A 27,274-nucleotide genomic window follows, 5' to 3' on the forward strand; every position below is an offset into this window, starting at 1 on the left:
ACACGAGCCTACCAGATGAGCTAAATTTAACTGCCGGTCAAAAGTTTTAGAACACCTACTCATTAAAGGGTTTTTCATATTTGCCTTTATTTATTTTTTCCCCACTCTCTATGCACACTCACAGGGCCCTACACACTAACACAAACACTCACTCCATCATCTGCTCACTCACATATAATATGCACAGACATTTACACTGGCTCTACACACACACACACACACACACACACACACACACACACACACACACACACACACACTCCGCTCACATACAAGCTGCTGCTACTCTGTTTATCTTATATCCTGTTGCCTAGTCACATATCTACCTCCATCACTCCAGTATCCTTGCACATTGTAAATACGGTATTGAACTGACCCTGTATGTAGTATTTTAACTTACTTACTTACATATTGTGTTCTTCATATTTCTTCTTATTTCTCTTGTTGTTTTTCTAGTAATACATTGTTATTGATTATTGCATTGTGGGGTTTTGAGTTTGCAAGAAAGGCATTTCACTGTACTTGTGCATGTGACATTGAAACTTGAAGGCCCTAAAAATGGTCAAAGACTCCAGCCACCCAAGTCATAGACTGTTCTCTCTGCTACCGCACAGCAAGCGGTACCGGAGCGCCAAGTCTAGGTCCAAAAGGCTCATGAACAGCTTCTACCCCCAAGCCATATGACTGCTGAACAATTCATCAAATGGCCGGCAGGAATATTTACATCGACCCCCTTTTTATTTTTCACTGACTTTCTTTCACTGGACTCTACCCACACACTCACACACACCACACTGAAACTCCAACACAGACACACACATACGCTCACCCACATGCATATTGACGCCACACACACATAGACACACTATAACACTCTTCACATACGCTGCTACAGCTCTTTTTATTATCTATCCTGATTGGGTAATACTTCTACACCAACATACATGTACATATTTCCTCAACTACCTCGCACATTGACTCGGTACCGGTACACCTTGTTTATAGCCTCGTTATTGTTATTTTGTGTTACTAACTTTTTTTCCCTAATTTGCAATTATTCAATTTCTTTACTTTTTAACTGCATTGTTGGGAAAGGGCTCGTGAGTACACATTTCACAGTAAAGTCTACACCTGTTGTATTTGGCGCATGTGACAAATAACATTTGATTTGAGCCTCATGTATGCTGCATTACACAGTACATACAGAGGGTATCATAATTATTCACCCCCTCTTGGATTTTGTTGCATTACAAAGTAGGATTGAAATTGATTAAATTGAGATTTTCTTTTGCCATTGATCTACACAAAATACTCTGTCAAAGGGAAAAGAAAATACTGTAAATGTTTATAAATTACAAACAATGAAATCACTAAAATATAGTTGTTGCTTAAGTATTCACCCCTTTGTTCAGGTATGCCTAAATTAGTTCAGGAGTACAATTTGGCTCAACACATCGCATAAGAAGTTACATGGACTCAGTCTGCGTGAAATAATAGGGATTGACATGATTTATTTTATGACTATCCCTTCCTCTGTCCCTCATACATATACAACATCTGTAAGGTCCCTCATACATATACAACATCTGTAAGGTCCCTCATACATATACAACATCTGTAAGGTCCCTCATACATATACAACATCTGTAAGGTCCCTCAGTCAAGTATTGAATTTCAAGCCCAGATTCAACTACAAAGACCAGTGAGCTTTTCAAAAGCCTCTTAAAGAAGGGCAGTGATTGGTAGATGGGTAACAATAACAAATCAGACATTGAATATGTCTTTAATTAAGCCTGGTCAAGTTAATAATAATAATAATACAGTCCTCCTTTTGAACTGAGCTGCAGGACAGGAAGGAAACTGCTCAGCGATGTCACCATTAGACCATGGATCAACAACATTGTAGTTACTCTGCAAAATTGACCTAAATGACAGTGGGAGTGAAAAGAAGAATGCAAATAAACATATTTCAAAACATGCATCTTGTATGCAACAAGGCACAAAAATTATACCGCAAGAAGACATGGCAAAGGCATAAATGTTTTGGCCTAAATGCAAAGCCTTATGTTTGGGGCGAATCCAACACAACACACTGCCTCTTCATTTTCAAGCATGGTGGTGGCTGCATCATGGTATGGATATGCTTTCCATCGGCAAAGACTGGGGAGTTTTTCAGGATAAAAAGAAACAGTTAGTTTTGACTTAAATGTGCTTGAAAATCTATGGCAAGACTTGAAAATGGCTTTCTAGCCATGACCCCCAACATCTTGACAGAGCTTGAAGAATTTTGAAAAGAATAATGGACAAATATTGCACAATCCAGGTGTGCAAAGCTCTTATAGACCAATTCAATATTAGGATGGTGTTCCTAGTTTTTGGTATACTCAATGTAGTATATATCTAATATATTAGTGTTTCATTTGACATAAATTTTAAAGAAATGTTCGGTTTTTTTAAATGTTTTTTTTTGTGTAGATCGTTGACAATAAAAATGACAATTAAAATCAATTTTGATCCCACTTTGTAACACAATAAAACGTGAAGAAATCCAAGGGGTGTGAGTACTTATGAAACCCACTGTACATACACTTCAAAATCCACTTCACAATACAATAGCTTTCATTCTTCATTTACTAGAATGCTATGTTTTCTGGGTACCCTAAGTATAAGCTATCAGAATTTTTGGGGGATTTAGTTTGTTTTATCCTTCAGCGACAGATTCGGAGCATTTCCAGTCCACACCCAGACTTCGGTTCTCCAGGCGTATCCCAGTGTCCCCTGCAACGTGGGGAGGCAGCCGTGGCAGAGCAGAGACCCTCAGGAACAGCGGAGCCCACACAAGTAAGAAAGACTTCTGTTTTATATACAGTATGTTACACGCTGATATAAACGTAAAATATAGTATTTTAGGGCTGTCAGAGTTAATCAGTTAACTCAAGTACATTTTTGGTAATATTAGTACACATTTTTTTATTGTAATTAATCGCATTGTCTAAAAGCGTTCAAAATACACTGAAAAAATCCCAAATACATCATCTATACAGCTAAAAACAACAATACCATGTACAACCGTGTTGACGTTGAGCTTAAAGAAAATGTGCTTTATCAATTTACCGGCTTTTTTCTTACCGCTATTTTGGAAAAAATCAAGACTTCAATATTCTTGTAATGCTTTCTGTATACAAAATATTACATTACAGCTCAATATCAGCAATTTCAGATTTAGCAATTAATCGTGATTTATCTGTATTGTGATTGCAGGGCAGCATGTCAGTATGTCTGTAGGTGGAGACGGTGGTGATGAACCTGACTGTAGAGGGAGGCAGGCCCCTGTGTGTCCACAATGTTCCCCACAGACACACAGCCATGGACACTCCACACGTAAGAGCTTCTTTCCCTATTCACAATAGTGTACTACGCATAGGGTCTGGTCAAGAGTATTACACTACATAGGGAATAGGGTGCCATTTGGAACACATCCACAGTCTGGTGTAATGGTGGTTTGTGTGTCACAGTGACAGTCCATCCTGTGCCATCTCCACTCCTTTCTGCTAAGTCTTTATTCTTCTTTCTCTTTTCTTCTGACTGACAGCACTAGAGGGGGGTGGTGGTGACACTGAGCCTATCCACAGTCACACGGGTCTTCATTCTCGTCACTGTCCTATGTGTGGAAGGTCTCAGACGTACCGGAGCACAAGCACGAAACACGGTGAGCAACAGACATGTCCAAGTTACCATCTACTGCCATTTACTTCCTGTTTTATGTTGTGCTGTATTGCTTTGCCATTTTAATTGACAACAAACGTGTGCTGATTTTCTTTATTCGCAGACCGAAGGACAGAGAGAGACTCAGGTCCCGCCCACAGAGGCAGCTGGCCAATGAGCTCCCCCCACGGAGATGTGAGAGGCGTGTTCTTTGCAGCGCCGCCCCCTCCTGTGCTGGGCAGTGTGCCACTGGTCCAGTGTGTGCCAGTGTGCCCGCCAGTTCTGTGAGTACCCTGCTCTCTCTCTCTGTCTGGACATGAAGTGGCCATTAGGTCATTTCGCTACAACCCCATCTGTTGCCAACCCTAATGAAATCTCTCAGTGCTGAGACACACGATCTTTTGGTATTTGTTTCATTAGTCGATTGTTGATATAGTCCCAAAATGTTTTGAATGTCAGCAATCAAGTTTTCAAGATATATAACTTTCAAAATACAGAAATACAGCTGGTATGATATGATGCAAAACACAGCAGACATGGTGCAGGAGTTAATCTTTTGGCCAAAATCCTGACTTGAAGATGTAGGTGGTTACATTTTGCATAAATCATCTAATTATTTTATTACTGTGAGTATTTGAATCACAAATAAGTATGTGTCATAATTTTAGCATTGTTTAAAATCCCACTTTCTTCCCCTATGTATTAAAAGGTGCAATATGCGGAAATTGCTCTGCCATTTCCTGGCTGCTAAAATTCTAATAGTTGGCCTAATTTCAGTTTATGTATAGTGTAGAGAATCATTGTACCATCTAAACCGCTGTGAAATATATTTTCCATAACACAAAATATTGTATCTTCAGCTGTTTGAAGCTGGTGTACAAAAACGGAAGTAAAAGACGCAAAAACGAAACTTAAGAGCGGGAAGCATAGAAATAGCGCACATAGAACAGATCTACCGCATCTTTGACTTGCTTTCGATGACAGACCTTTAACACGCATGTCTTTGTGAATTTGGTCAGGTCGCCCAAAAAGTGACATATTGCAGCTTAAAGAGGAGTAGTAAGTGTAGTTAGAAGGGCTGTTGTTGTTATATTTACCTGGCTCGTTCCCTGCAGGTACTACTCCAGCCCTGTGATGAATGTAGCTCCATCCCACCCCCAGCCCATCTACATGTCTCTGGGTGGGGGTGTGGCCACTGGGGTTAGGGGTCATCATGAGCAGGTCAGAGGTGGAGCTGGCCGTTCCCTGTCTGCTGACCAGCGCTCTCTGAGCAGCTCTCTGAACCATGCCATCGAGGCGGCCAGGGGGGTGAGGGAGGCCTCCCGACGCATGGCCCGCACCATCGCCACCGGACTGCACCACCAGGAGGCGCTGTCACAGTCCTGCATGTACTGATGGACCAGACCAGACACACACACCGGGGTTGTATTCATTAGTGTACACAGTAGCAAAATGTTTTGCGACTTAAAAGGAGAACAAGCGTTTCTTATTGGAGAAGGTCAGGTACTGGTAGTCCCTCCCCGTTTCGGTCTGTTTTCTTCCGTTTGGTGTTTAGTGAATTTGACCCTGGCAAGTCTTTGGACCAGCCACTCTGTACTGACATGGACGTCTCTAAATGTGAAGTTATTGTACTGTACACTCAACATTTAGTATAACAGTTTGGTTTTTGGGGTAACACAAAGCAAGTGCCTGGGTACAGATACTAGGGCCTCAAGCCAGTCATTCAGCTGCAGGTTTCTTGGTTGCAGGGAGTGAGGAACTACAGACCCTTGACATCAGTATTTGATCATCACCCAGTGGCTCAGCACTGATGGGAAAGTAGGGTCTACAAACTGTACTTTATACAGGTTACTACAGGTTACAGGTTACTTTATACAGTACAGATTACTACAGGTTACAGGTTACTTTATACAGTACAGGTTATAGCTTTAGATGAAAGGTGGAGTGGCTATGTTGCAATCTCAGGTATCATATAGAAACAACAGTTGTGAGGATCTGGCAGCTTAAGTGGACAACAGTAGCCGTTCATCTCTTACTCATAAAATGCACTAGAATCTGCATATTAATGATTTACGTTTGGAAATAACGGACATCTGCACATGTTTAGGTTGCTATGAAACCTGGAATTAGTTTTGGATATTTGTCTTGTTACATTTGTACAATGGATGTGAGGCAAAGAAATTAAATTGCTGCTATGGATCTTCAGATGAGATGAAACACATTTTACCCTAATTTATTGATTCTAAATCAGGGTTCCCCAACTGGCGGCCTGCGGGTGGTTCCATTTGAAATGATGTTTCAGTTTGCAGTCTACAAATGATTTGGAATTATGTTCCGGCCCCCTGACCGTTCGCTCAACAAAAACTAAATTGTCCCGTGGCTGAATCAAGTTGATGATCCCTGTTCTAAATGGTTTGTTTCAATTTTATTCTTCATCATTTTGTGTAATAATGAGTTAATAACCTTAGTAATTGGTCGTGCTGGTCGTATTTTTATAGATGTCTTAGAGTTTGTGTTGAACACAAAAATAAGACTTTAGAAATACACATTTCTAGGATTTTGGAAATGCAGATTAAAAAAATATATATATCTAGATCCTGATATCTTTTGTACTATGATTGAATATCAAATGATTTTTTTTTTAAGCTAATATTTTGTAGAAAAATATTTTTATTTTTGCTTTGAAGCCAAATAAATGTTGATGGTGAAACAACTAGTAGTTGTTATTAAGTAAGACTGACTAAATGTGCTGTAGATCAGTCGTACAACCTGGGTGTGTACGGGGCCAGAGGTTTTCAGGGTCTTACTGCACAATGTGAACTGTGAGCCTGAAAATGAGAGGGTTAACTCACAGATACAGCACAGATACACTACGGTGAAGAACGGCAGAATTGCAACAGAGTACCTTACAATGTAGCTACGGTAAGAACGTGCTGAGTCTTTCTCCTTGTAATGGAAGCCAATTTATTAGACAGCCTTGGTACATTGGTACACATGAAGTATATTTTTCTTTGTGCTTCAACACTCGCAGACATAGAATCCCAATGAGTTAAACAGGTTTAGGACAGACTTACATTTTTTTTATTCCGATTTTTTTTCTCTCTGATAAATAACTTTGATATACATGAATTGAATAGACAGAGACGCTATAAACAGCAACTGATAATAGGAAACAATTCAAATTAAATTAAGCGTTTGCATCACAGAAAACGCATAGTGCAATATACAACCTGTTTGGCCAGGAAAGAAATAAAAAATTAAAAATAGATATAAAACGTTGAAATATTTGTTACATTTTCTTTGCAAAGCCATTCGCCGTTGGAAGAGTTAACATTGCACCAGCAGAGAAAAACTAACGGACAGACAAACAAAATATAGATATTAGTTATTTTCCCAGTTCACCACTACAGCTACAGATAAAACATCACAGACACACGTGGCTTCACATTCGCATTTTTTTTTAAAGGAAATCTTTTACTACTTCACTGTCAGAAACATCACCAGTCAACAGTGAGACACTAAAAACATCAACGTATGGCATATACACAACACACTACTCAGTGCATGGCCCGGTTAAACATTTTGATACTAACCAATGATGACTTACACTGAGTGTACAAAACAGTAGGAACACCTGCTCTTTTCCATGACCAGGTGAATCCAGGTGAAAGCTATGATCCCTTATTGATGTCACCTGTTAAATCCACTTCAATCAGTGTATATGCAGGGGAGGAGACAGTTAAAGAAGGATTTTTAAGCCTTGAGACATGGATTGTGTATGTGGGCAAGACAAAAGTTTTAAGTGCTTTTGAATGTGGTATGGTAGTAGGTGCCAGGTACACCGGTTTGAGTGTCAAGAACTGCAACGCTGCAGGTGTTTTTTTCAGCTCAACTGTTTCCTGTGTGTATCAAGAATGGTCCACCACCCAAAAGGGCATCCAGCCAACTTGACACAACTGTGGGAACCATTGGAGTCAACATGGGCCTGCATCCCTGTGGAACGCTTTCGATACCTTGTAGAGTCCATACCCTGATGAATTGAAGCTGTTCTGAGGGCAAAAGGGGTGCAACTCAAAATTAGGAAGTCGTTCCTAATGTTTTGTGCACTCAGTGTATAATGTGACAGGATACAATACTGAAATACAAGCGGCCCTTTGATTATTCTGTAAACATCTGCAAGCAATGGCCTTTTTGACACTAAAACGTGAAATCTCTCCAGAGAAAAAGGAAAAGGATGTGGCGAGTAAATACAGTCTTATGGCTGGAGGAGGGATGCTTCTAGCATTCTGTAGCTATTTACACAGCCCCGTTTCTCTCTATCCTCAGACCCTGGGTCAGTCTAGCTGTTTGTCACTGTCTTACTCACAAGACAGCACTGTGATTGAATGATTTCTCGAGTTGCTTGGTTACGGTATTGCCACACTAAAGGATATGCAGTAACAGTACGGACAATGTTCAGGCATGCTACTGATACAAACATCTTGACCAGCTAGAATTCTCCCCCCTGATAGGACAGGGATGAGTTATGTTGCATGTTGAGTGATGTGATTCTACTGCATTGACTTTCCTAGTGCCAACCAACTCCAGTAAGACATCCCTCCTCCACCCACTATCAATACAAATCACACCAAGAAGATAAACTGAGGGAACAAACAGAGAAAACCTCTACCTTTTACACTTTCTAGCAGGTTTCATAGCATACGTTATTACATTTGGTACTTTCAGTTTCAAATGGCCTTGATATTTAAACCTTTTTTGAAATACTTTCCGTTATTTGCATCCATTGTAAAATATGAGAATACTTGCAACATGATTTAGATCTGTTTAAACATTTATTTTGTTAATTAACGCTGTCATTGTTTTTGCTTGTGGTTATTTTTTTTTCCTCGAGCAACATACATACAGAATGAACGTAGGATCTGATACATACAGAATGAACGTAGGATCTGATACATACAGAATGAACGTAGGATCTGGGGAAGGTGACCGGGGGGAGGTTAAGGTGAGAAGACTGGATGGGGCTGGGCGGTTTTTAGCTCGCCGGTTCCTCGTCTGGTTTGTTCATGGTCTTGAGCTGTTCCAGGAGGGCGGTGGGGGTGAAGACGTGGGTCGATCCTAGAGAGGTGGACAGATAGGCAGCAGAGGACACACACAGACAGAGCATGCTATTAGAGTTGCCCAAACGTTCGCTCGCTAGGAAAATGTGTTTTCAGCTCTTGCTATGAATGCTTGGATGAAAGCACTGTATTCTTGAGAATAAAAAATGTTGGAAATAGGATAAACATAAATACAACCCAAAAACTTGAAATCCTAGTCAATAGCCAGCATTTAAAGAATGTATTGGTTATCATTATTGCTTATAATACGATGTGTGGGCTATTCACACATTTTAAAAAATCTAAGAAGATTGGTGACTTGTGATCTAGTGCCCGCCAACAATTCACAAAATTGTACGTCACATGCAATTGGATCGCTTGTGATTGGACAGTGATGTACTGACATCACAGAACTGGCTTCTGTGAGCTGCGAAGCACTGGTGGTGGAAACCCTGTGACCACAGCTATAGGAGGGAGCAGCAAATCAGGTGTAAGCGTGTGCATGTGATCTAAGAAGCTTTTATCGCAGTGCATGCAAACATCAGTCTAATAGCAATATGAAAAATCAGGTAAAGACAAAAGCAGATTTCTGTCCAGCCATTCTCTGATTGGATGACATCAGGGAAGTAATTGTGCCTGTGCTTGTAAATAAAAACGTGAAATGAAAAGCTAAACATAACAGCAGCACCAAAATATGAATGAGTGACTTTTTCATAGCTGAAGACACATTTTGGACACAGTATAACTCAGGAGGTATAAGATTGGAGTAAACCAAACCTTTCTCCATATAGTTTGTCACCAAGTCGTTGAATGTGTTGATGGCTTACCCTCCATCTTCGACAAACCAAGGCTTTCAATCATGAAGCGAACCGCTGGACCAAAGTTTTGATTTACTCCCCACACCTACTAAGCAGTTGGATTAGTATTATTGTCATTCTTCATCTGTTTGTTTCTGAAGCAAAGCTGAACGTTTCTGTTATTTTGGCTCACCAAGGAAGACGCTTGGTTTATCTGTGCTAGGTACAATTCATTTAAAGCTCAGTAAATCTGATTGCTCATGCCAGTTAGGCCTTTCTAGATGTGATATTGACAGCCAATCAGGAGGGCTGGTTTATCCCATCATCAATAGGTACAGGCAGAGACAGGAGAGGAAGAGGCGAGTCCATCTTAAGTTGGGTCACCATGGTGATGCAGGCATCCTGGGTGTAAGGGAGGGTGGAGTGGGGTGTAGGTGAACACTAGTCACAGATCAACTTTGGACTGGCGCCTGGTTCTCTCCTGTCTCTCAGCGTCTGAAACACACAGCTTTGCAGGGCTCTGGCCAGAAACACAGTGAGCCACGTTGCTCCCCAACACCCACTACATGGGTAGGATCATATCCAAACACCAAATAACAGAAACAAACAGTCTGAGTAAATTAACAATGGACATTTCGTTCAGGACGGGTTGAATACGGCAGTATATGGTAAAGCCTCCATCCTGCATGTGGTGATTGATACTTACAAAAAAAATACCAAAACCATAAAACCAAAAGTTGTTAGAAAAATATATGGTTTTAGCAGATAAGCAAGAATGAGATGGATGCCCTTTAATGCTGTGTTCTGGGAAACTCACTCAGGTGGCAATTGAACAAATTGTGCAGAATATCACCACTTTACTTGCAATTAGACAAAATCCCCAAAATAGGCAGTGATGCGGTAATTGCTAATATTGGTGTTTGAAAAATATACCTTAACTAGACTATGTGCTTTTAGAATCCTGTCTCTGTGTACCAAAACCCATATTGGTCTACTATTGGTCGACCATGCTGTATGGGCCACATATGGTGTCGCAAAAGGGAAAATATGGAGCTATATGGCGAACACAGTGAGGGGGAAATCGTGAAGGCTTTTTATGAAGTGTCGCATCTTTTCTAGGTGCTAAAGCATATCGAGTGAACATCGCTACATTCCCAGTGTCAGTGTCTGCAGAGAAGCACTGTGTCCGAGCGAGCACAAATAGCAGTAGGGAGCTGAAGTTTATTCTTTGACCGAATGGTGTGGAGACCAACATTAGTGTTCTCTGCAGATGACTCCTGGGCCATGTAAGCATGCATGTGATGTCTGGTGGACCGAGAGTGCGTGAGTTGGAGGAGAGGTGGAGGAAGTTGAAAGATTGGGAGCAAAAAATACATCTACGAAAAAAAATGACAATCCTTCCTTGAAAGCCAACATCAACTCAAGGACCTATCCTGAAAGAAACCATTAAATCAAGGTGATTGTCTTGGAGGTGTTATTTTCCAAAAATAATTAGACAGTAATAATAAAGGAATAAAGATGATTCTCGAGGGTAGATTAAATCTGCGCCAACAAATGATAAATTCTGGGAAGCAGGGGCGATTTAATCCACCCAGTTGAGATGATGTGGGGGTGGAGGAGGGGGAGGGCAGCAGGGATGGGGTCAGGATGCCTGTAGCATGGCCAGCCCACATAGGCTTCACACCCTGAAGGCCCAGCAGATAGATACTGCAACACATGCGCATTCTATCTGTCAGCATGACAAGGCCAATCACTATTGGCTGTGGGGGTCACCAATCACACTGTCTTACGCTGTGATTGGGTGTTGGCCTGCAGGAGGTGGAGCCTGGGGTGACTGGGCCATGCAGTGAGCCAGGGGCCAGACGGCCATCCCTGAGGGTGGGGTGGAGTTCAAGCAGTAGTGAATGTAGTAAGAGGAGTACGGAGGGAAAGAAAGCCCTTGTGCTGTGGGCATTCAGAAAGGGCTTCTTTGCGCGGCTGCCTTTACTTTGTCAGAGTGTGATTTCTCTCTCCCTCCCTCCCTCTCTCTTTCTGTCTCACTCGTCTGAGCCTGCGTCTGGCTCCTCAAAGGACACCCTAGTGGACTCTCGGAAGTCAGGGTGCTGCAGGTCCGTTAAGAATTTGATGGGGGTGATGGTGTGGGTGGAACCTGTGAAGGAACAGAGGGTGCTTCACGCTCAATTCTCATCACATGCCACGCCCCCCACGCCACTTTCTCTGCCATCTCGACAAGAAGGGGTTAAACACGCCACCGCACAGCACTACCCACATACTGTGAGTACTCACACACGCGCCCACACGCAAACACACGGACACGAAACCCAGACGCACAGAAAAAGACAGGGCGTAGCTGCAATTCAAAGACAACAGTGTTTTAGACAAAACAAGACTGAATCCAAAAGCAAAAGCATAGCACAGCAAAAAAACAACAGACAAGACACACTGCCTTAGGACAAGGACTGGCTGACTAGAGACAAAACATTCAATAAACAGGGAAAACACGTCACAGGGGGTATCTTAGAGAAGTGTTCGTCAGAAACATAACGTTTTCCTCCAGCCAGATCCTTAAGTAAGTCCAGCACTAACAGAATGAGTGTTGATTGCCTCAACAGGCAAACTAGGGTCATGACATAAGCTTACTCTTCAAGAATCTTTACTGACTGGGATTCGTGGTGTGGGTACAGTGCCTTGCAAAAGTATTCATCCCCCTTGGCGTTTTTCCTATTTTGTTGCATTACAACCTGTAATTTAAATGTATGTTTATTTGGATTTCATGTAATGGGTACACACAAAATAGTCCAAACTGGTGAAGTGAAAAAAATAACTTGTATCAAAAAATTCTGAAAAGTGGTAAAGTGGTACGTGCATATGTATTCATCCCCTTTGCTATGAAGCTCCTAAATAAGATTTGGTGCAACCAATTACCTTCAGAAGTCACATAATTCGTTAGATTGTACACAGGTGGACTTTAAGTGTCACATGATCTGTCACATGATCTCAGTATATATATACACCTGTTCTGAAAGACCCCAGAGTCTGCAACACCACTAAGCTAGGGGCACCACCAAGCAAGCGGCACCATGAAGACCAAGGAGCTCTCCAAACAGGTCAGGGACAAAGTTGTGCAGAAGTACAGATCAGGGTTGGGTTATAAAAAAATATCAGAAACTTTGAACATCCCACGGAGCACCATTAAATCCATTATTAAAAAATGGAAAGAATATGGCACCACAACAAAACACCCAAGAGAGGGCCGCCCACCAAAACTCACAGACCAGGCAAGGAGGGCATTAATCAGAGAGGCAACAAAGAGACCAAAGATAACCCTGAAGGAGCTGCAAAGCTCCACAGCAGAGATTGGAGTATCTGTCCATAGGACCATTTTAAGCTGTATACTCCACAGAGCTGGGCTTTACGGAAGAGTGGCCAGAAAGAGCCATTGCTTAAAGAAAAAAAATAAGAAAACACATTTGGTGTTCGCCATTAGGCATGTAGGAGACTCCCCAAACATATGGAAGATAGTACTCTGGTCAGATGAGACTAAAATGTAGCTTTTTGGCCATCAAGGAAATCGCTATGTCTGACGCAAACCCAACACCTCTCATCACCCCAAGAACACCAGTGAAGCATGGTGGTGGCAGAATCATGCTGTGGGGATGTTTTTCATCGGCAGGGACTGGGAAACTGGTCAGAATTGAAGGAATGATGGATGGTGCTAAATACAGAGAAACTCTTGAGGGAAATCTGTTTGTCTTCCAGAGATTTGAGACTGGGACGGAGGTTCACCTTCCAATAGGACAATGACCCTAACTATACTGCTAAAGCAACACTTGAGTGGTTTAAGGGGAAACATTTAAATGTCTTGGATTGGCCTAGTCAAAGCCCAGACCTCAATCCAATTGAGAATCTGTATTATGACTTAAAGATTGCTGTACACCAGTGGAACCCAGGAATGGGAAAAAATCCCAGTGGCTAGATGTGCCAAGCTTATAGAGACAAACCCCAAGAGACTTGCAGCTGTAATTGCTGCAAAAGGTGGCTCTACAAAGTATTGACTTTGGGGGGGTGAATAGTTCCGCACACTCAAGTTTTATTTTTTTTGGTCTTATTTCTTGTTTGTTTCACAATAAAAATATTTTGCATCTTCAAAGTGGTAGGCATGTTGTGTAAATCAAATAATACAACCCCCCCAAAAAATATATTTTAATTCCAGGTTGTAAGGCAATAAAATAGGAAAAATGCCAAGGGGGGTGAATACTTTCGCAAGCCACTGTATATGTGAGTAAGGAAGCTAATTAAGGTCAAATATGTTGTCGTGTGGATAAGCCAGAGTTTTAATGAAGTACGGTTGAGTGCAGTCGACGCTCAAATGAGAGAAAGATTATCCGGAATAATTCTCTCCTTCGTCCTTCTTTATTCACCTGTGGTTAACATAGTGGGAACAGAATACAGTTGCATTGGCACTGATGATGGCAGACACGTTGGCATTTGTGTCCTGCTGACCACAATGAATGGAGACTAGGGCTGTGGCGGTCACGAAATTTCATCAGCCATTGATGGTCAAGCAAATAACTGTCGGTCTCGTGGTAACTGACCGTTAATTAACAAACACATTTAGCATCTCCTGCTTCCACATCTAGCCTACAAGCCACTGATGCAGACCTTTGAAACATCTGCGTTTTAAAAAGTCTAATAAATCCATGTAATATAGCCTAAACCTTCACAATAAATCCATTATTTATTATAGACAGGTCTAAAGAAGAATGATATGAAGAAAATGTAGTTTATTTCAGAAGAACAGAATATCATACTCTGAGTTGTCCTTATGTAAGGCCCTGATCTGGATATGCCATATGGCTGTCGGCTATGCTAGTTCACTTAGCAGACAAGATTTGCTTAGAATTCCGTGGCATTATTTTATAGTATGAAGAATACAATTGAACAAAGCTGAATAAAATAGAAAGGATCTTTTCTCCAAATGATTTGAGGGAGTGCGCACATATGCAGCTATTCTGTGTTGAGCGGTTAACAAAGAAATAGGCATTCTATATGCTTAATTTACAGTTATTGATGTAACTTTAGATGTTCTACAAACGTTGGGCTATATGTTTACATTTGTAATACATTGTAAGGATGCGTGATGCGACTCTAATGATGATTTGAAAAAAGTAACTTGAAACGCAATGAGCTCTGCTTTATTTTTTGAGCAGGCTGTACACACTTCATCAGTCTCTCATTCACAATTTGACAAGCACTTGATAATACCTAGAATTTCACGGCGGCATCCCCTTTGTGTGGCTGTAATGCACCCTAAAAAAATCCATGCCTTTTGCGGCCAGTGGCCGTTATGCCCTTCTCCGTGAGTGCTGCACACTCCGAATCACCTCTCACTCACATGGCTCTCCATCACGTGATCGGGTCTTTCTCACAGGCTACAAGTGAAGACAGACACATCCGGGACACAATTGCGCAGGCCCTTATCCAATTCCGAGGTGCATATTGAAGATATTGGAAGAACTGTCCACATTTACTTTTCGTCAACCAACAAGATGAATAGGCCTAACGAACAGCAAAAGCACTAGCCTATGTCAATCTACTATCCCCCATAGTACAAAAGTTGACCTACTGTATTCTGTGCGAGAAATACATATTCTAAACTGTCTGGGACAGTTGTGGGATGCAATAGATCCCAAATTAATACAACCACTAGCATAAAAAAAAACGTTTTTACTATTAGTCTATTTCTTCACATTATAAGCGCAGCAATGCGCACATTAGTAGGCTAAAAGTGCAAATGTTCCATTAGTGGAAAACACCATTATCAAAAGTGACCGCAGAAGCAATTATGCATGTAATGCTTTTATTATAAAGGTGAAGTTTTACCCCTTGTAAAGAGGATTAATGTGCTTAATTTTAAGAAGTTATTTGGCCACTTTATTTGTGATCAAAACATATAGGCCTATGGGCTAGGCTACATGAGGTGTGTGACTGTGATTCGAAAAAGTGCTGGGCATCATTCACAAGTGCTTATATATAATTCACAAGTGATAGGCTAATATTGTCACCCATCAGACTATTCTTGATTTAATCTTGTCTTTATTATTTTGTATATGTGTGAAATATGTATCGAAACAAAGGCAGCGGGAAAAAATACATGTCATCTATGCACTTAAATAGCGAATGGAGGACACTTTTCCCGTGGTTCATTTTCATGCCAGCCAGGCAGGCTATACTCCTGTTGTAAATATAAGCAACATTAGGAAAGTTGAGAAATAAATATAGTAGGCCTAACCTATAGAAAGCTGATGGGATCCTCCTCTTTTTAGTAGAGGCCATCTCTCTGTTTTATCATGCAACTGCATAGCCTATAGAAATGTTGCGCAACATGAGCTCATGGGCTCTCATGACGCGTTTGATTAGATTTTCGATTACATTTGCATTGATACCAGAGTGATTAGACAATAGAGTGCTGAGTACCAGGTAGTTAGTACGTTTGGCAGGCTACTAATGACCAGCAGCAGCATCAGAGCATGGAGAAGCCTAATTACCGTGACTAAACAGTCACGTGGAATTTGACTGCCTTCATGACTCGTGACCGCCGATGTGGGGGTACTACGGTCACCACAACAGTCCTAATTTAGACCAATAACAGAATTAGCCAGTGTACGAGAGTCAGTCAGTTAGAGAAGTACACCCATTTCCCAATCTACATTCTAGTCCCCCATCCCTAGGCACTTTGTGTAGACCCTGAAAATAATTGGGTAGGTATAAGCCATTCCACCTAGCCTATCAGAGGGCATGGTGGACATATTACCTATTCAGACTGTTCAGACCGACAACAAGTGCCCAGAGGGAGGAGTTAAATGTCTATTCAAAATGAGTCTGCATTCTTGCATAAATGAAAGGCAACTGTTCGTTAATGTACCAGTAAGATCAGTCTATGTAAGTGTATTTTCTCTTAGGACTGTTCTGTCACACTCCCTATGGGGGAGTCCCTCCCTACAACCTCGGCCTGCGCTCAGTGGCGCCCCCCGGTGTCAGACTCACCAATGATGGCCTCCCACTTCCCGTTGGCCTGCGTGACCTCGTAGGCAGAGCGCATCTCGCTGAATGACGCGCCTCCGATGATGAAGACCATGACGCGCGGCCCGGTGCGGTACTCGCCTGGGGTCTTATTCTTGTGCCATTGGCCATACCGGGCACTGCCAGGGAGGGAGAAGCACAATCAAAAAGGGTGGCATATCAGTGTTACTCTTCTTCACTATTTCACCACTGCTGTACTGAAGAAAGAATGTGCCTAACTAGGAAGAGAGGTAATGGGCAGAGAGAAAGGGTCTTCCTCTACGTGGAGACAACTAGCTATACAACATATCAGCAAACCACATCATATGATACAGCAATCAGATGCCCCACTGCGCAGTCAATGATGTGGCATGCAACCATGGGCTGATCAATGTAATGTCTACAATGTAGTCGGTCTGGAATGTAACCAGTGTGTGTGAATGTGTGTTAGGCTGCGTCATGGCTGTGCAAGGCGTCTAGTGAAATGTGCTCATGTAACTGAGCCTGCCTGTGGATTCTCAGAGCTTCTTGCCCAATGACTCAATCACATTGGGGCTGGGGAATGAATGGTGGTTGGTGGTGGAAGTGGCTCCCATTCTCAGCAGCACAGATCCCATGTCAAATCAATACACACACAATGAAGGTCTAGTGGGGGAGGGATATGCAGGGGTCAATGTGTCAACACTCTCTCTTCATTCCCCAGTGCACGCACACCTACCACTGTGGTAGTAGTATGAGGGTTAGATGCCTTGGCCTTGTCCCAAATGGCACCCTATTCCCTATATTGTCCACTACTTTTGACCAGAGCCCTCTGTTGCAATACTGTATGTTTGATTGAATACACAGCCCTCTGGTTGTCTTTTCTCCTGTTTGTCACTGCTTAGTTCTGCCCTTTCTCTCTTTTACAGCCAATCAGAGTATTCATCTCCCCTCTCCCTCAGAGCCCAAATAACTATTGATCTGTGACCCTCCTTGCTTTGTCATCTCAATAGCGCTAATACACTGCAATACATTCCTGTGTGTGTGTGTGTGTGTGTGTGTGTGTGTGTGTGTGTGTGTGTGTGTGTGTGTGTGTGTGTGTGTGTGTACCTGACTGCAGTGCTGCTGAAGGAGGCAGAGGAGCGGGTAGATATGTAAGGGTAGTGCTTGGTGTCCAGCTTATCTTCAATCACATCCTGCAGGGATGACGAGGAGAAAGGCAGAACAATAGCATGGTCAGCAAATATAATACACAGTGAAGACAAATGGGATGGCCTGAAACACACACACACACAGACAGACAGACAGACAGACAGACAGACCTCTGTGTATTTCCAGTAACTGACCTCCATGATGTCCTTGACCAGTGGTGTCCAGCGTGACAGCTGATAGGTCTGCTCACTCACACGTTCCTTCCTGTCCAGCTTCTTCCCCCTGCGGAGGGTAGACTAGAGGGAGGAGGAACATGGAGTGAAAAATAACAAAGGGGAGAGTTAAATTACTGCAAATATCAGTCTGAATGGAAGTGTTTAATTGAGACCCATATGAAAGGAATAATATGGTAGGAACGTAGAAGAGAACCAGGGAGAGAGAGAGAGAGAGAGAGAAAATGGGCAGGAAAGCTGGTGACAGAGCGAGAGAGAAAGAGAGAGAGAGAGAGAGAAAGAGAGAGTATGGCATGAAGGAGAAAGAGTTTGTAACAGGTGTTGAAAAGGTGGCGGTGCATCTGTGTCCTTGACTGCAGCTGCAGGAGGGACAGAAGAGGAGGCTGGCCAGACACGAAGTGGCCAACAACAGGAAGTAAGAGTGCTGACTCACGTCTGTGATGATGGGCACACCCAGGTGGGCCATGTTGGTGATGATCTCACTGTCCTCGGGAGGGATCTGGGCATGCTGGATGAGCTTGTTCAGGTTCTCCTCTGTGATGCCTACCCAACAGCACACCACAGGTTGTTAAGCTCTTATAGGTTCACTTTAAGCCTCATTCATACACTACGTATGTGCGCAATGCAAGAAAGCAATTAGCTACACAAAATGGTGATACTGCGTATTTGGATGAGTTACAAATTGCGTCTCTGCACACATTTGCATATTGCTACGCAACTACTGCCATTTTGCACAGCTTGCGTTGCGTATGTAAATAGGGAATAACATAGGCTTTAGGAATAAACAGGAAAAACTGATCCTAGATCACCTCTTAGAGTTAGGGTTGTGTTTGAGGCTAGGGTTAGGGTTGAACCAAGATGTGGTTATGAAGCTAGGATTAGTTATGGTTGAGGCAGGATGGGGACATGAAGCTAGACCCATTACGTCAAACCTTTTAGGGCAAACAGACTCGTCTGAAGTTTGTCTGGAAGATTCTTTATATCCAACCATCGTTGGTCCCTCTACACACACCTGTGTGTAGAGGGAGGTTGTGGTTGAGGTTAGGGTAAGGGTTGAATTGGGATGTGGATATGAAGGTAGGGTTAGGTCTATGGTTGAGGCTAGGGTTACGGTTGAATTGGGATGTGGACATGAAGCTAACATTAGGATTAAGTTTGTGGTTTGGTTAGGGTTGCAATGGGATGTTGACATGAAGCTAACATTAGGATTAAGTTTGTGGTTTAGGTTAGGGTTGCACTGGGATGTTGACATGAAGCTAACATTAGGATTAAGGTTGTGGTTTAGGTTAAGGTTGAAGTGGGATATGGATATGAAGCTAGGGTTAGGGTTGAGGTTGTGGTTTAGGTTAAGGTTGAACTGGGATGTGGATATGAAGCTAGGGTTAGGATTAAGGTTGTGGTTTAGGTTAGGGTTGAACTGGGATGTGGATATGAAGCTAGGGTTAGGATTAAGGTTGTGGTTTAGGTTAGGGTTGAACTGGGATGTGGATGTGAAGCTAGGGTTAGGGTAAATGTTAGGGTTAAAAATGTAGCATCGTTCAGTTTCACCGTTCTTGAGGAAGATGTAGAGGAGGATGATGCGGATCTTGTCGTGGGTGGTGACATTGGCGTCCAGCAGGATGGGCACGATGGCCCTCATGGGGTCCTTGATCTTCTCCCCTTCAGCGTCTGTACCCATGGCCAGGTCCTACATGCCACACAGACAGGAGATTAGCGATACATCCCAAATAGCAACCTATTCCTTATATACAGTGCATTCGGAAAGTACTCAGACCCCTTCACTTTTTCCACATTTTGTTACGTTACAGCCTTATTCTAAAATGTTAAATTTTTTCCTCATCAATCTACACACAATACCCTATAATGACAAAGCAAAACTGGTTTTTAGACATTTTTGCAAATTTATTACAAATAAAAGCTGAAATACCTCACTCCACCAATCAGGCCTTTATGGCTGTGAGGATGTTTTTCAGCGGCAGGGACTGGGAGACTAGTCAGGATCGAGGAAAAGATGAATGGAGCAAAGTACAGAGAGATCCTTGATGAAAACCTGCTCCAGAGCGCTCAGGACCTCAGACTGGGGCGAAGGTTCACCTTATAACAGGACAATGACCCTAAGCACACAGCCAAGGCAACACAGGAGTGGCTTCGGGACAAGTGTCTGAATGTCCTTGAGTGGCCCAGCCAGAGCCCGGACTTGAACCCGATTGAACATCTCTGGAGAGACCTGTAAATAGCTGTGCAGCGACGCTCCCCATCCAACCTGACAGAGCTTGAGAGGATCTGCAGAGAAAAATGGGAGAAACTCCCCAAACACAGGTGTGCCAAGCTTGTCTCGTCATACCCAAGAAGACTAGAGGCTGTAATCGCTGCCAAAGGTGCTTCAACAAGGTACTGAGTAAAGGGTCTGAATACTTATGTAAATGTGATATTTCAGTTTCTTATTTTTAATACATTAGCAAAAATGTCTAAAAACCTGTTTTTGCTTCATCATTATAGGGTGTTGTGTGTAGATTATTGAGGGGGAAAAACTATAATCAATTTCAGAATAAGGCTGTAATGTAACAAAAATGTGGAAAAAGTCAAGGGGTCTGAATACTTTCAAAATGCAGTGTAGTGCACTATACTGTACAAGTAAGTAAGTAAGTAAGCTTGTGAGTAGGAATGGTAGACGGGTTGGGTGAAACGCAGAAGGCAAATTTCGGTTGAATGCGTTCAGTTGTGCAACTGGCTAGATATCCCCTTTCCCGTTCCCAATTGCGTGTTTCTGTAGCGTGAGGCAGCTTGATGTACAAGTACATCCCTTGGACAGGACGCTAGTCTATCGCAGGGTCGTACCCCCAATCTATCTCCTTAATGATGAGCCAAACAGTGACGCATTGACCTATAGTGCTCTAGAATGTTTCTCTTCTCTCATCCTCTCTGTCCCTTGCTATGCCTCCTCTCTCCATCCCCTCCCACCTCTTCCCTGCCATCACTTCCATCCCTCATCTCCCCTCCATCCCTTCCTCCCCTCCTCCCCCTTCCTGTCCTTTACCTGCTCCACACGACACAACTTGTCCACTGTGCCCTGGTAGTGCTTCATGCAGTCCTCAGCCAGCTGCAGGTGAGTGGAGTACTGAGACACACAGGGAGGCAGGGTCAGTACACACACATCATGTGCACACACAGACACACACACTAACACACACACTAACCTTGCTCAGCTCCTTCTGGTACTGGGGCATCTTCTTCAGCATCTGAGAGAGGTCCCTCATGGTGGTCTGTTGGAACACACAACACGGTCACGTTCTCTCTCCACTCAGCCATAGGAACGTACTGACACAGAGTATTACCAGACAGAGAGGCTTTCTGAAAGCATCCCTCCCTCCGTACCTTCTCTCCAGCAGTGTTCATCCTCTTGCTAGCAGAGAAGTCCTTCAATTGGCGTGTCACCTCCCTGATGGCAGTTAGAGAAGATAGATGGAGATAGCATAAGAGAACTAGTAAGTAGGAGAGCTCGACTTTGTTATGGCTTTATTGAGTCCATATCAAACAGTGGCAGTGATATGGAAGAGAGAGAGAGAGAGAGAGAGAGAGAGAGAGAGAGAGAGAGAGAGAGAGAGAGAGAGAGAGAGAGAGAGAGAGAGAGAGAGAGAGAAACAGGCGTGTGACTTACGTGGACACCTCAGCGATGTGTTTGTGTCTGAGCCCCACCCACAGGTCATCGTCCTCGTGCAGCAGGACCTCCTTCTGAGAAGTGTCTCCCATCCCAGGGGAATCATATCTGATACAGACAGACGTGAATGGGCAGGCAGACAGATAGGCAGGGGGAAATAATTAGACAGGTAGATAGAGAGAGACAGGAAGCTAGATGGAGACAGGGGGAGAGGCAAAGATAAATTGGGTCCAAACAGGCAAAAGCACTCATATATTTACTGTAATCAACATTGCATTACATCGGCTGCCAGCAACAACGTTGTGTTACTTTTCTACACTACACTATATAGAAACACCAGCACATAGAATTTACAGCCAAGTATTTCAACACAAGACCAAACGGAATCCAGGCTAAATGGCAAAGCTATTCTTCGAACCTGGCACAGATGCCTGAGCCCTGAATGTAAGTGTGTGTGGGAAAGGTACTCTGATCGAAGTCTCTAGCGAGCTAAAACAGCACAGATGATTACCTTGTATTGAAAGATTCTGTGGGCGCTACAGCTGCCCTGCCCGAACTGATTATTTTCTTCTATTTACAGTAGTCACACATAAACCTTACCAGCTAGCTAGGCCTCAGCCTGTCTCTTTCCTTGGAGACTGCTGAAGGGAGGGATGTGAATGCAGAGACACACACACACATAGGGGAACACGCACATAAACACACGCGCATAAACATACACACACACACACACAAATGCACCCAGACGTACCTGTAGACGTCGTTTTCGATGGGCAGCAGGTCGTAGCCCATGGCCTGGAAGGTGAGCTCATGCAGGACAGGGGAGACGGGGTCAAAAGCCCTGTCCAGGATGATCAGCTGAGAACGAGCCTTATCGGGACCCTGCAGAGAGAGAAGGATGGAGAGATAGAAGGGTAAAGGAGAGAGGTGCAGATTTACTCTGTGTCCTGATAGCTCCTACATCAAATATGTACACAGTAATATAAATAATAATAATAGTAATACATTTAATTTATAACACCCTTCCATTAAAAGACAACTGCAAAGTGCGACAGTGAGGTGTGATCTCTTGTAGCTTGCTGGTTGTTTATTATAGTTGCACACGGTGACAGTACATGTCAGGTTAACATCTTCTATGTTCTCATATGTTCACTGCTAAAACATTTCCTTCTACCTCTAATCTAATAAAGACTCTCTCCCTCATCCTTCCCTTGTTCCATCCCTCCCTCACCTCTCCCATGGTGGGGTCATCAGCCTTGTAGGCGTCCAGTTTGTCCTGCAACAGCTGGGCCAGGGTGGCATTGTCTTTGTACTCCCTGAGAGAGAGAGAGACAGCAGGGAGTCAGAGAGCGAGAGAGAGGATGGGATTTAACAATATGTTTCTATCCTATTTACTGAACATATTAGCCCTGACCCCTTGTCAATGACAGGTTGCCTCCCAAATGGTAACCTAGTCCCTATACTACTTTTAACCCATTCCCAGTAGTTCTTACATAGGGAATAGACTGCCATTTGGGACACAGTAATATTGCTGTTCCTAATGTCCCCGTTATCTGAGATGCGCCCCCTGTGGCTCACCCTCGGTATCTGACAGCGGGGTACTCCTTCAGGGTGGCACACAGGGTGGCCAGCTGGTCTGCCAGCCTCTCCATCACTGGGTTCTTTAGCTGGGTCTTATGGGGGCTGTAGAAACTCTGGAAGGCATCCGGGTTGTCCAGAGAGTACACCTGCACACGCACACGCACACACACACACACACACACACACACACACACACACACACCATCAATCAAATGTTATTCGTAAGCAGAGCTAACAGCGGCAAATCAAATCCCACCCTACACAGAAGGAAGAAACCTTGAGAGGAACCAGTTTTATGAGAGAGACCTCACAGTATATATGTTCAGTAATACTTTAAATGTAGGTAATACCCGTGTGGCTCAGTTGGTTGAGCATGGCGCTTGCAATGCCAGGGTTGTGGGTTCGATTCCCACAGGGGACCAGTATAAAAATGTACTGTAAGTCACTCTGGATAAGAGTGCCTACTAAAATGTAATCGTACAGCATACATAACAATGTATGTTAGCACATCATTAACATTACAGCTATATTTGGTTCATTATTATGTGGTGAGGCACATGCTCTCTGGATGGTGACAGTGAAGGACACATGGCGGTTTGCACCCTATATTCTAGAAATGATCATCCAATAGCATCAGAGCATAGTGCTGGGCACAGTAGCATAGTATGTTCTATCTAGGTTTCCTGTTATGCACTGGTTGATTGTTTCTGAGGACAAACTCAGGCCTCCTGGCTACTGTATGTGTGTATGATATGCAGCGTGACAATGATGTGCCTGTGGCCTTTCCTTCCTGGATGTGTGTGTGTATGATGTGAAAGTGATGTGACTGTGGCATTTCCTTCCTGGATGTGTGTGTGTATGATGTGACAGTGATGTGACTGTGGCCTTTCCTTCCTGGATGTGTGTGTGTGTATGATGGGACAGTGATGTGACCGTGGCCTTTCCTTCCTGTATGTGTATGATGGGACGGTGACGTGACTGTGGCCTTTCCTTCCTGTATGTGTATGATGGGACAGTGACGTGACCGTGGCCTTTCCTTCCTGTATGTGTATGATGGGACAGTGACGTGACCGTGGCCTTTCCTTCCTGTATGTGTATGATGGGACGGTGACGTGACCGTGGCCTTTCCTTCCTGTATGTGTATGATGGGACGGTGACGTGACCGTGGCCTTTCCTTCCTGTATGTGTATGATGGGACAGTGATGTGACCGTGGCCTTTCCTTCCTGTATGTGTATGATGGGACAGTGACGTGACCGTGGCCTTTCCTTCCTGTATGTGTATGATGGGACAGTGACGTGACCGTGGCCTTTCCTTCCTGTATGTGTATGATGGGACGGTGACGTGACCGTGGCCTTTCCTTCCTGTATGTGTATGATGGGACAGTGATGTGACCGTGGCCTTTCCTTCCTGTATGTGTATGATGGGACAGTGACGTGACCGTGGCCTTTCCTTCCTGTATGTGTATGATGGGACAGTGACGTGACCGTGGCCTTTCCTTCCTGTATGTGTATGATGGGACAGTGATGTGACCGTGGCCTTTCCTTCCTGTATGTGTATGATGGGACAGTGACGTGACCGTGGCCTTTCCTTCCTGTATGTGTATGATGGGACGGTGACGTGACCGTGGCCTTTCCTTCCTGTATGTGTATGATGGGACAGTGATGTGACCGTGGCCTTTCCTTCCTGTATGTGTATGATGGGACAGTGATGTGACCGTGGCCTTTCCTTCCTGTATGTGTATGATGGGACGGTGACGTGACCGTGGCCTTTCCTTCCTGTATGTGTATGATGGGACAGTGACGTGACCGTGGCCTTTCCTTCCTGTATGTGTATGATGGGACAGTGACGTGACCGTGGCCTTTCCTTCCTGTATGTGTATGATGGGACAGTGACGTGACCGTGGCCTTTCCTTCCTGTATGTGTATGATGGGACAGTGACGTGACCGTGGCCTTTCCTTCCTGTATGTGTATGATGGGACAGTGATGTGACCGTGGCCTTTCCTTCCTGTATGTGTATGATGGGACAGTGATGTGACCGTGGCCTTTCCTTCCTGTATGTGTATGATGGGACGGTGACGTGACCGTGGCCTTTCCTTCCTGTATGTGTATGATGGGACAGTGATGTGACCGTGGCCTTTCCTTCCTGTATGTGTATGATGGGACGTTGACGTGACCGTGGCCTTTCCTTCCTGTATGTGTATGATGGGACAGTGATGTGACCGTGGCCTTTCCTTCCTGTATGTGTATGATGGGACAGTGATGTGACCGTGGCCTTTCCTTCCTGTATGTGTATGATGGGACAGTGATGTGACCGTGGCCTTTCCTTCCTGTATGTGTATGATGGGACAGTGATGTGACCGTGGCCTTTCCTTCCTGTATGTGTATGATGGGACGGTGACGTGACCGTGGCCTTTCCTTCCTGTATGTGTATGATGGGACAGTGACGTGACCGTGGCCTTTCCTTCCTGTATGTGTATGATGGGACAGTGACGTGACCGTGGCCTTTCCTTCCTGTATGTGTATGATGGGACGGTGACGTGACCGTGGCCTTTCCTTCCTGTATGTGTATGATGGGACAGTGACGTGACCGTGGCCTTTCCTTCCTGTATGTGTATGATGGGACAGTGATGTGACCGTGGCCTTTCCTTCCTGTATGTGTATGATGGGACAGTGATGTGACCGTGGCCTTTCCTTCCTGTATGTGTATGATGGGACAGTGACGTGACCGTGGCCTTTCCTTCCTGTATGTGTATGATGGGACAGTGACGTGACCGTGGCCTTTCCTTCCTGTATGTGTATGATGGGACAGTGACGTGACCGTGGCCTTTCCTTCCTGTATGTGTATGATGGGACAGTGATGTGACCGTGGCCTTTCCTTCCTGTATGTGTATGATGGGACGGTGACGTGACCGTGGCCTTTCCTTCCTGTATGTGTATGATGGGACGGTGACGTGACCGTGGCCTTTCCTTCCTGTATGTGTATGATGGGACAGTGACGTGACCGTGGCCTTTCCTTCCTGTATGTGTATGATGGGACAGTGACGTGACCGTGGCCTTTCCTTCCTGTATGTGTATGATGGGACGGTGACGTGACCGTGGCCTTTCCTTCCTGTATGTGTATGATGGGACAGTGACGTGACCGTGGCCTTTCCTTCCTGTATGTGTATGATGGGACAGTGACGTGACCGTGGCCTTTCCTTCCTGTATGTGTATGATGGGACAGTGACGTGACCGTGGCCTTTCCTTCCTGTATGTGTATGATGGGACGGTGACGTGACCGTGGCCTTTCCTTCCTGTATGTGTATGATGGGACAGTGACGTGACCGTGGCCTTTCCTTCCTGTATGTGTATGATGGGACAGTGACGTGACCGTGGCCTTTCCTTCCTGTATGTGTATGATGGGACAGTGATGTGACCGTGGCCTTTCCTTCCTGTATGTGTATGATGGGACGGTGACGTGACCGTGGCCTTTCCTTCCTGTATGTGTATGATGGGACAGTGATGTGACCGTGGCCTTTCCTTCCTGTATGTGTATGATGGGACAGTGACGTGACCGTGGCCTTTCCTTCCTGTATGTGTATGATGGGACGGTGACGTGACCGTGGCCTTTCCTTCCTGTATGTGTATGATGGGACAGTGATGTGACCGTGGCCTTTCCTTCCTGTATGTGTATGATGGGACAGTGATGTGACCGTGGCCTTTCCTTCCTGTATGTGTATGATGGGACGGTGACGTGACCGTGGCCTTTCCTTCCTGCCTTTGTCTTTGCTGTAGTGCTCTGCTCCCCACAGCCTTTTTCACATTCTCTCTCTCACACTATCTCCTCTGCCATTCCTCTCTTGCCTACTCCTCCACTCCACCTCTCTCTGTCCTCTCCTCTACCCCTCCGGCTTCTCCTCTCCTCTCCTCTACCCTTCCCTCCCTTCCTATAGAACACAACCACTCTCCCTCGCGGCCCCATCTGCCCAAGGTCATCCCTCGGTCTCAGACACCTTCATCACTAACACAGG

General features: G+C 44.2%; 2 protein-coding genes across 7 annotated transcripts in view; one reads left to right on the forward strand and one right to left on the reverse strand.

The window, feature by feature from the left end:
* Positions 1–5,922, forward strand: part of akna (AT-hook transcription factor) — a 31,704-nt gene extending 25,782 nt beyond the window's left edge. For 3 of the 4 annotated variants that reach the window (XM_014128364.2, XM_014128363.2, XM_014128365.2), the window contains 5 exons: positions 2,713–2,841; positions 3,262–3,381; positions 3,593–3,709; positions 3,830–3,989; positions 4,821–5,922. In XM_014128364.2, the coding sequence (XP_013983839.2) occupies positions 2,713–2,841; positions 3,262–3,381; positions 3,593–3,709; positions 3,830–3,989; positions 4,821–5,100 (806 nt within the window). In that variant the 3' untranslated portion in view covers positions 5,101–5,922. The remainder of the gene's footprint in view (positions 1–2,712; positions 2,842–3,261; positions 3,382–3,592; positions 3,710–3,829; positions 3,990–4,820) is intronic. The other variant, XM_014128367.2, reaches the window with a different exon arrangement.
* Positions 5,923–6,649: 727 nt separating this feature from the next.
* Positions 6,650–27,274, reverse strand: part of stxbp1a (syntaxin binding protein 1a) — a 48,902-nt gene continuing 28,277 nt past the window's right edge. For 2 of the 3 annotated variants that reach the window (XM_014128368.2, XM_014128370.2), the window contains exons 7-20: positions 23,261–23,409; positions 22,914–22,998; positions 22,434–22,564; positions 21,683–21,790; positions 21,400–21,463; positions 21,222–21,287; positions 21,062–21,142; positions 19,573–19,711; positions 18,458–18,567; positions 17,986–18,087; positions 17,750–17,835; positions 16,646–16,800; positions 11,586–11,747; positions 6,650–8,820 (exon numbers count right to left, since the gene is read on the reverse strand). In XM_014128368.2, coding sequence (XP_013983843.1) covers positions 11,635–11,747; positions 16,646–16,800; positions 17,750–17,835; positions 17,986–18,087; positions 18,458–18,567; positions 19,573–19,711; positions 21,062–21,142; positions 21,222–21,287; positions 21,400–21,463; positions 21,683–21,790; positions 22,434–22,564; positions 22,914–22,998; positions 23,261–23,409 — 1,389 coding nt within the window. In that variant the 3' untranslated portion in view covers positions 6,650–8,820; positions 11,586–11,634. The remainder of the gene's footprint in view (positions 8,821–11,585; positions 11,748–16,645; positions 16,801–17,749; positions 17,836–17,985; positions 18,088–18,457; positions 18,568–19,572; positions 19,712–21,061; positions 21,143–21,221; positions 21,288–21,399; positions 21,464–21,682; positions 21,791–22,433; positions 22,565–22,913; positions 22,999–23,260; positions 23,410–27,274) is intronic. The other variant, XM_014128369.2, reaches the window with a different exon arrangement.

The sequence above is a fragment of the Salmo salar genome, chromosome ssa11 (genome assembly GCF_905237065.1).
Source record: "Salmo salar chromosome ssa11, Ssal_v3.1, whole genome shotgun sequence".
Classification (NCBI taxonomy): domain Eukaryota; kingdom Metazoa; phylum Chordata; class Actinopteri; order Salmoniformes; family Salmonidae; genus Salmo; species Salmo salar.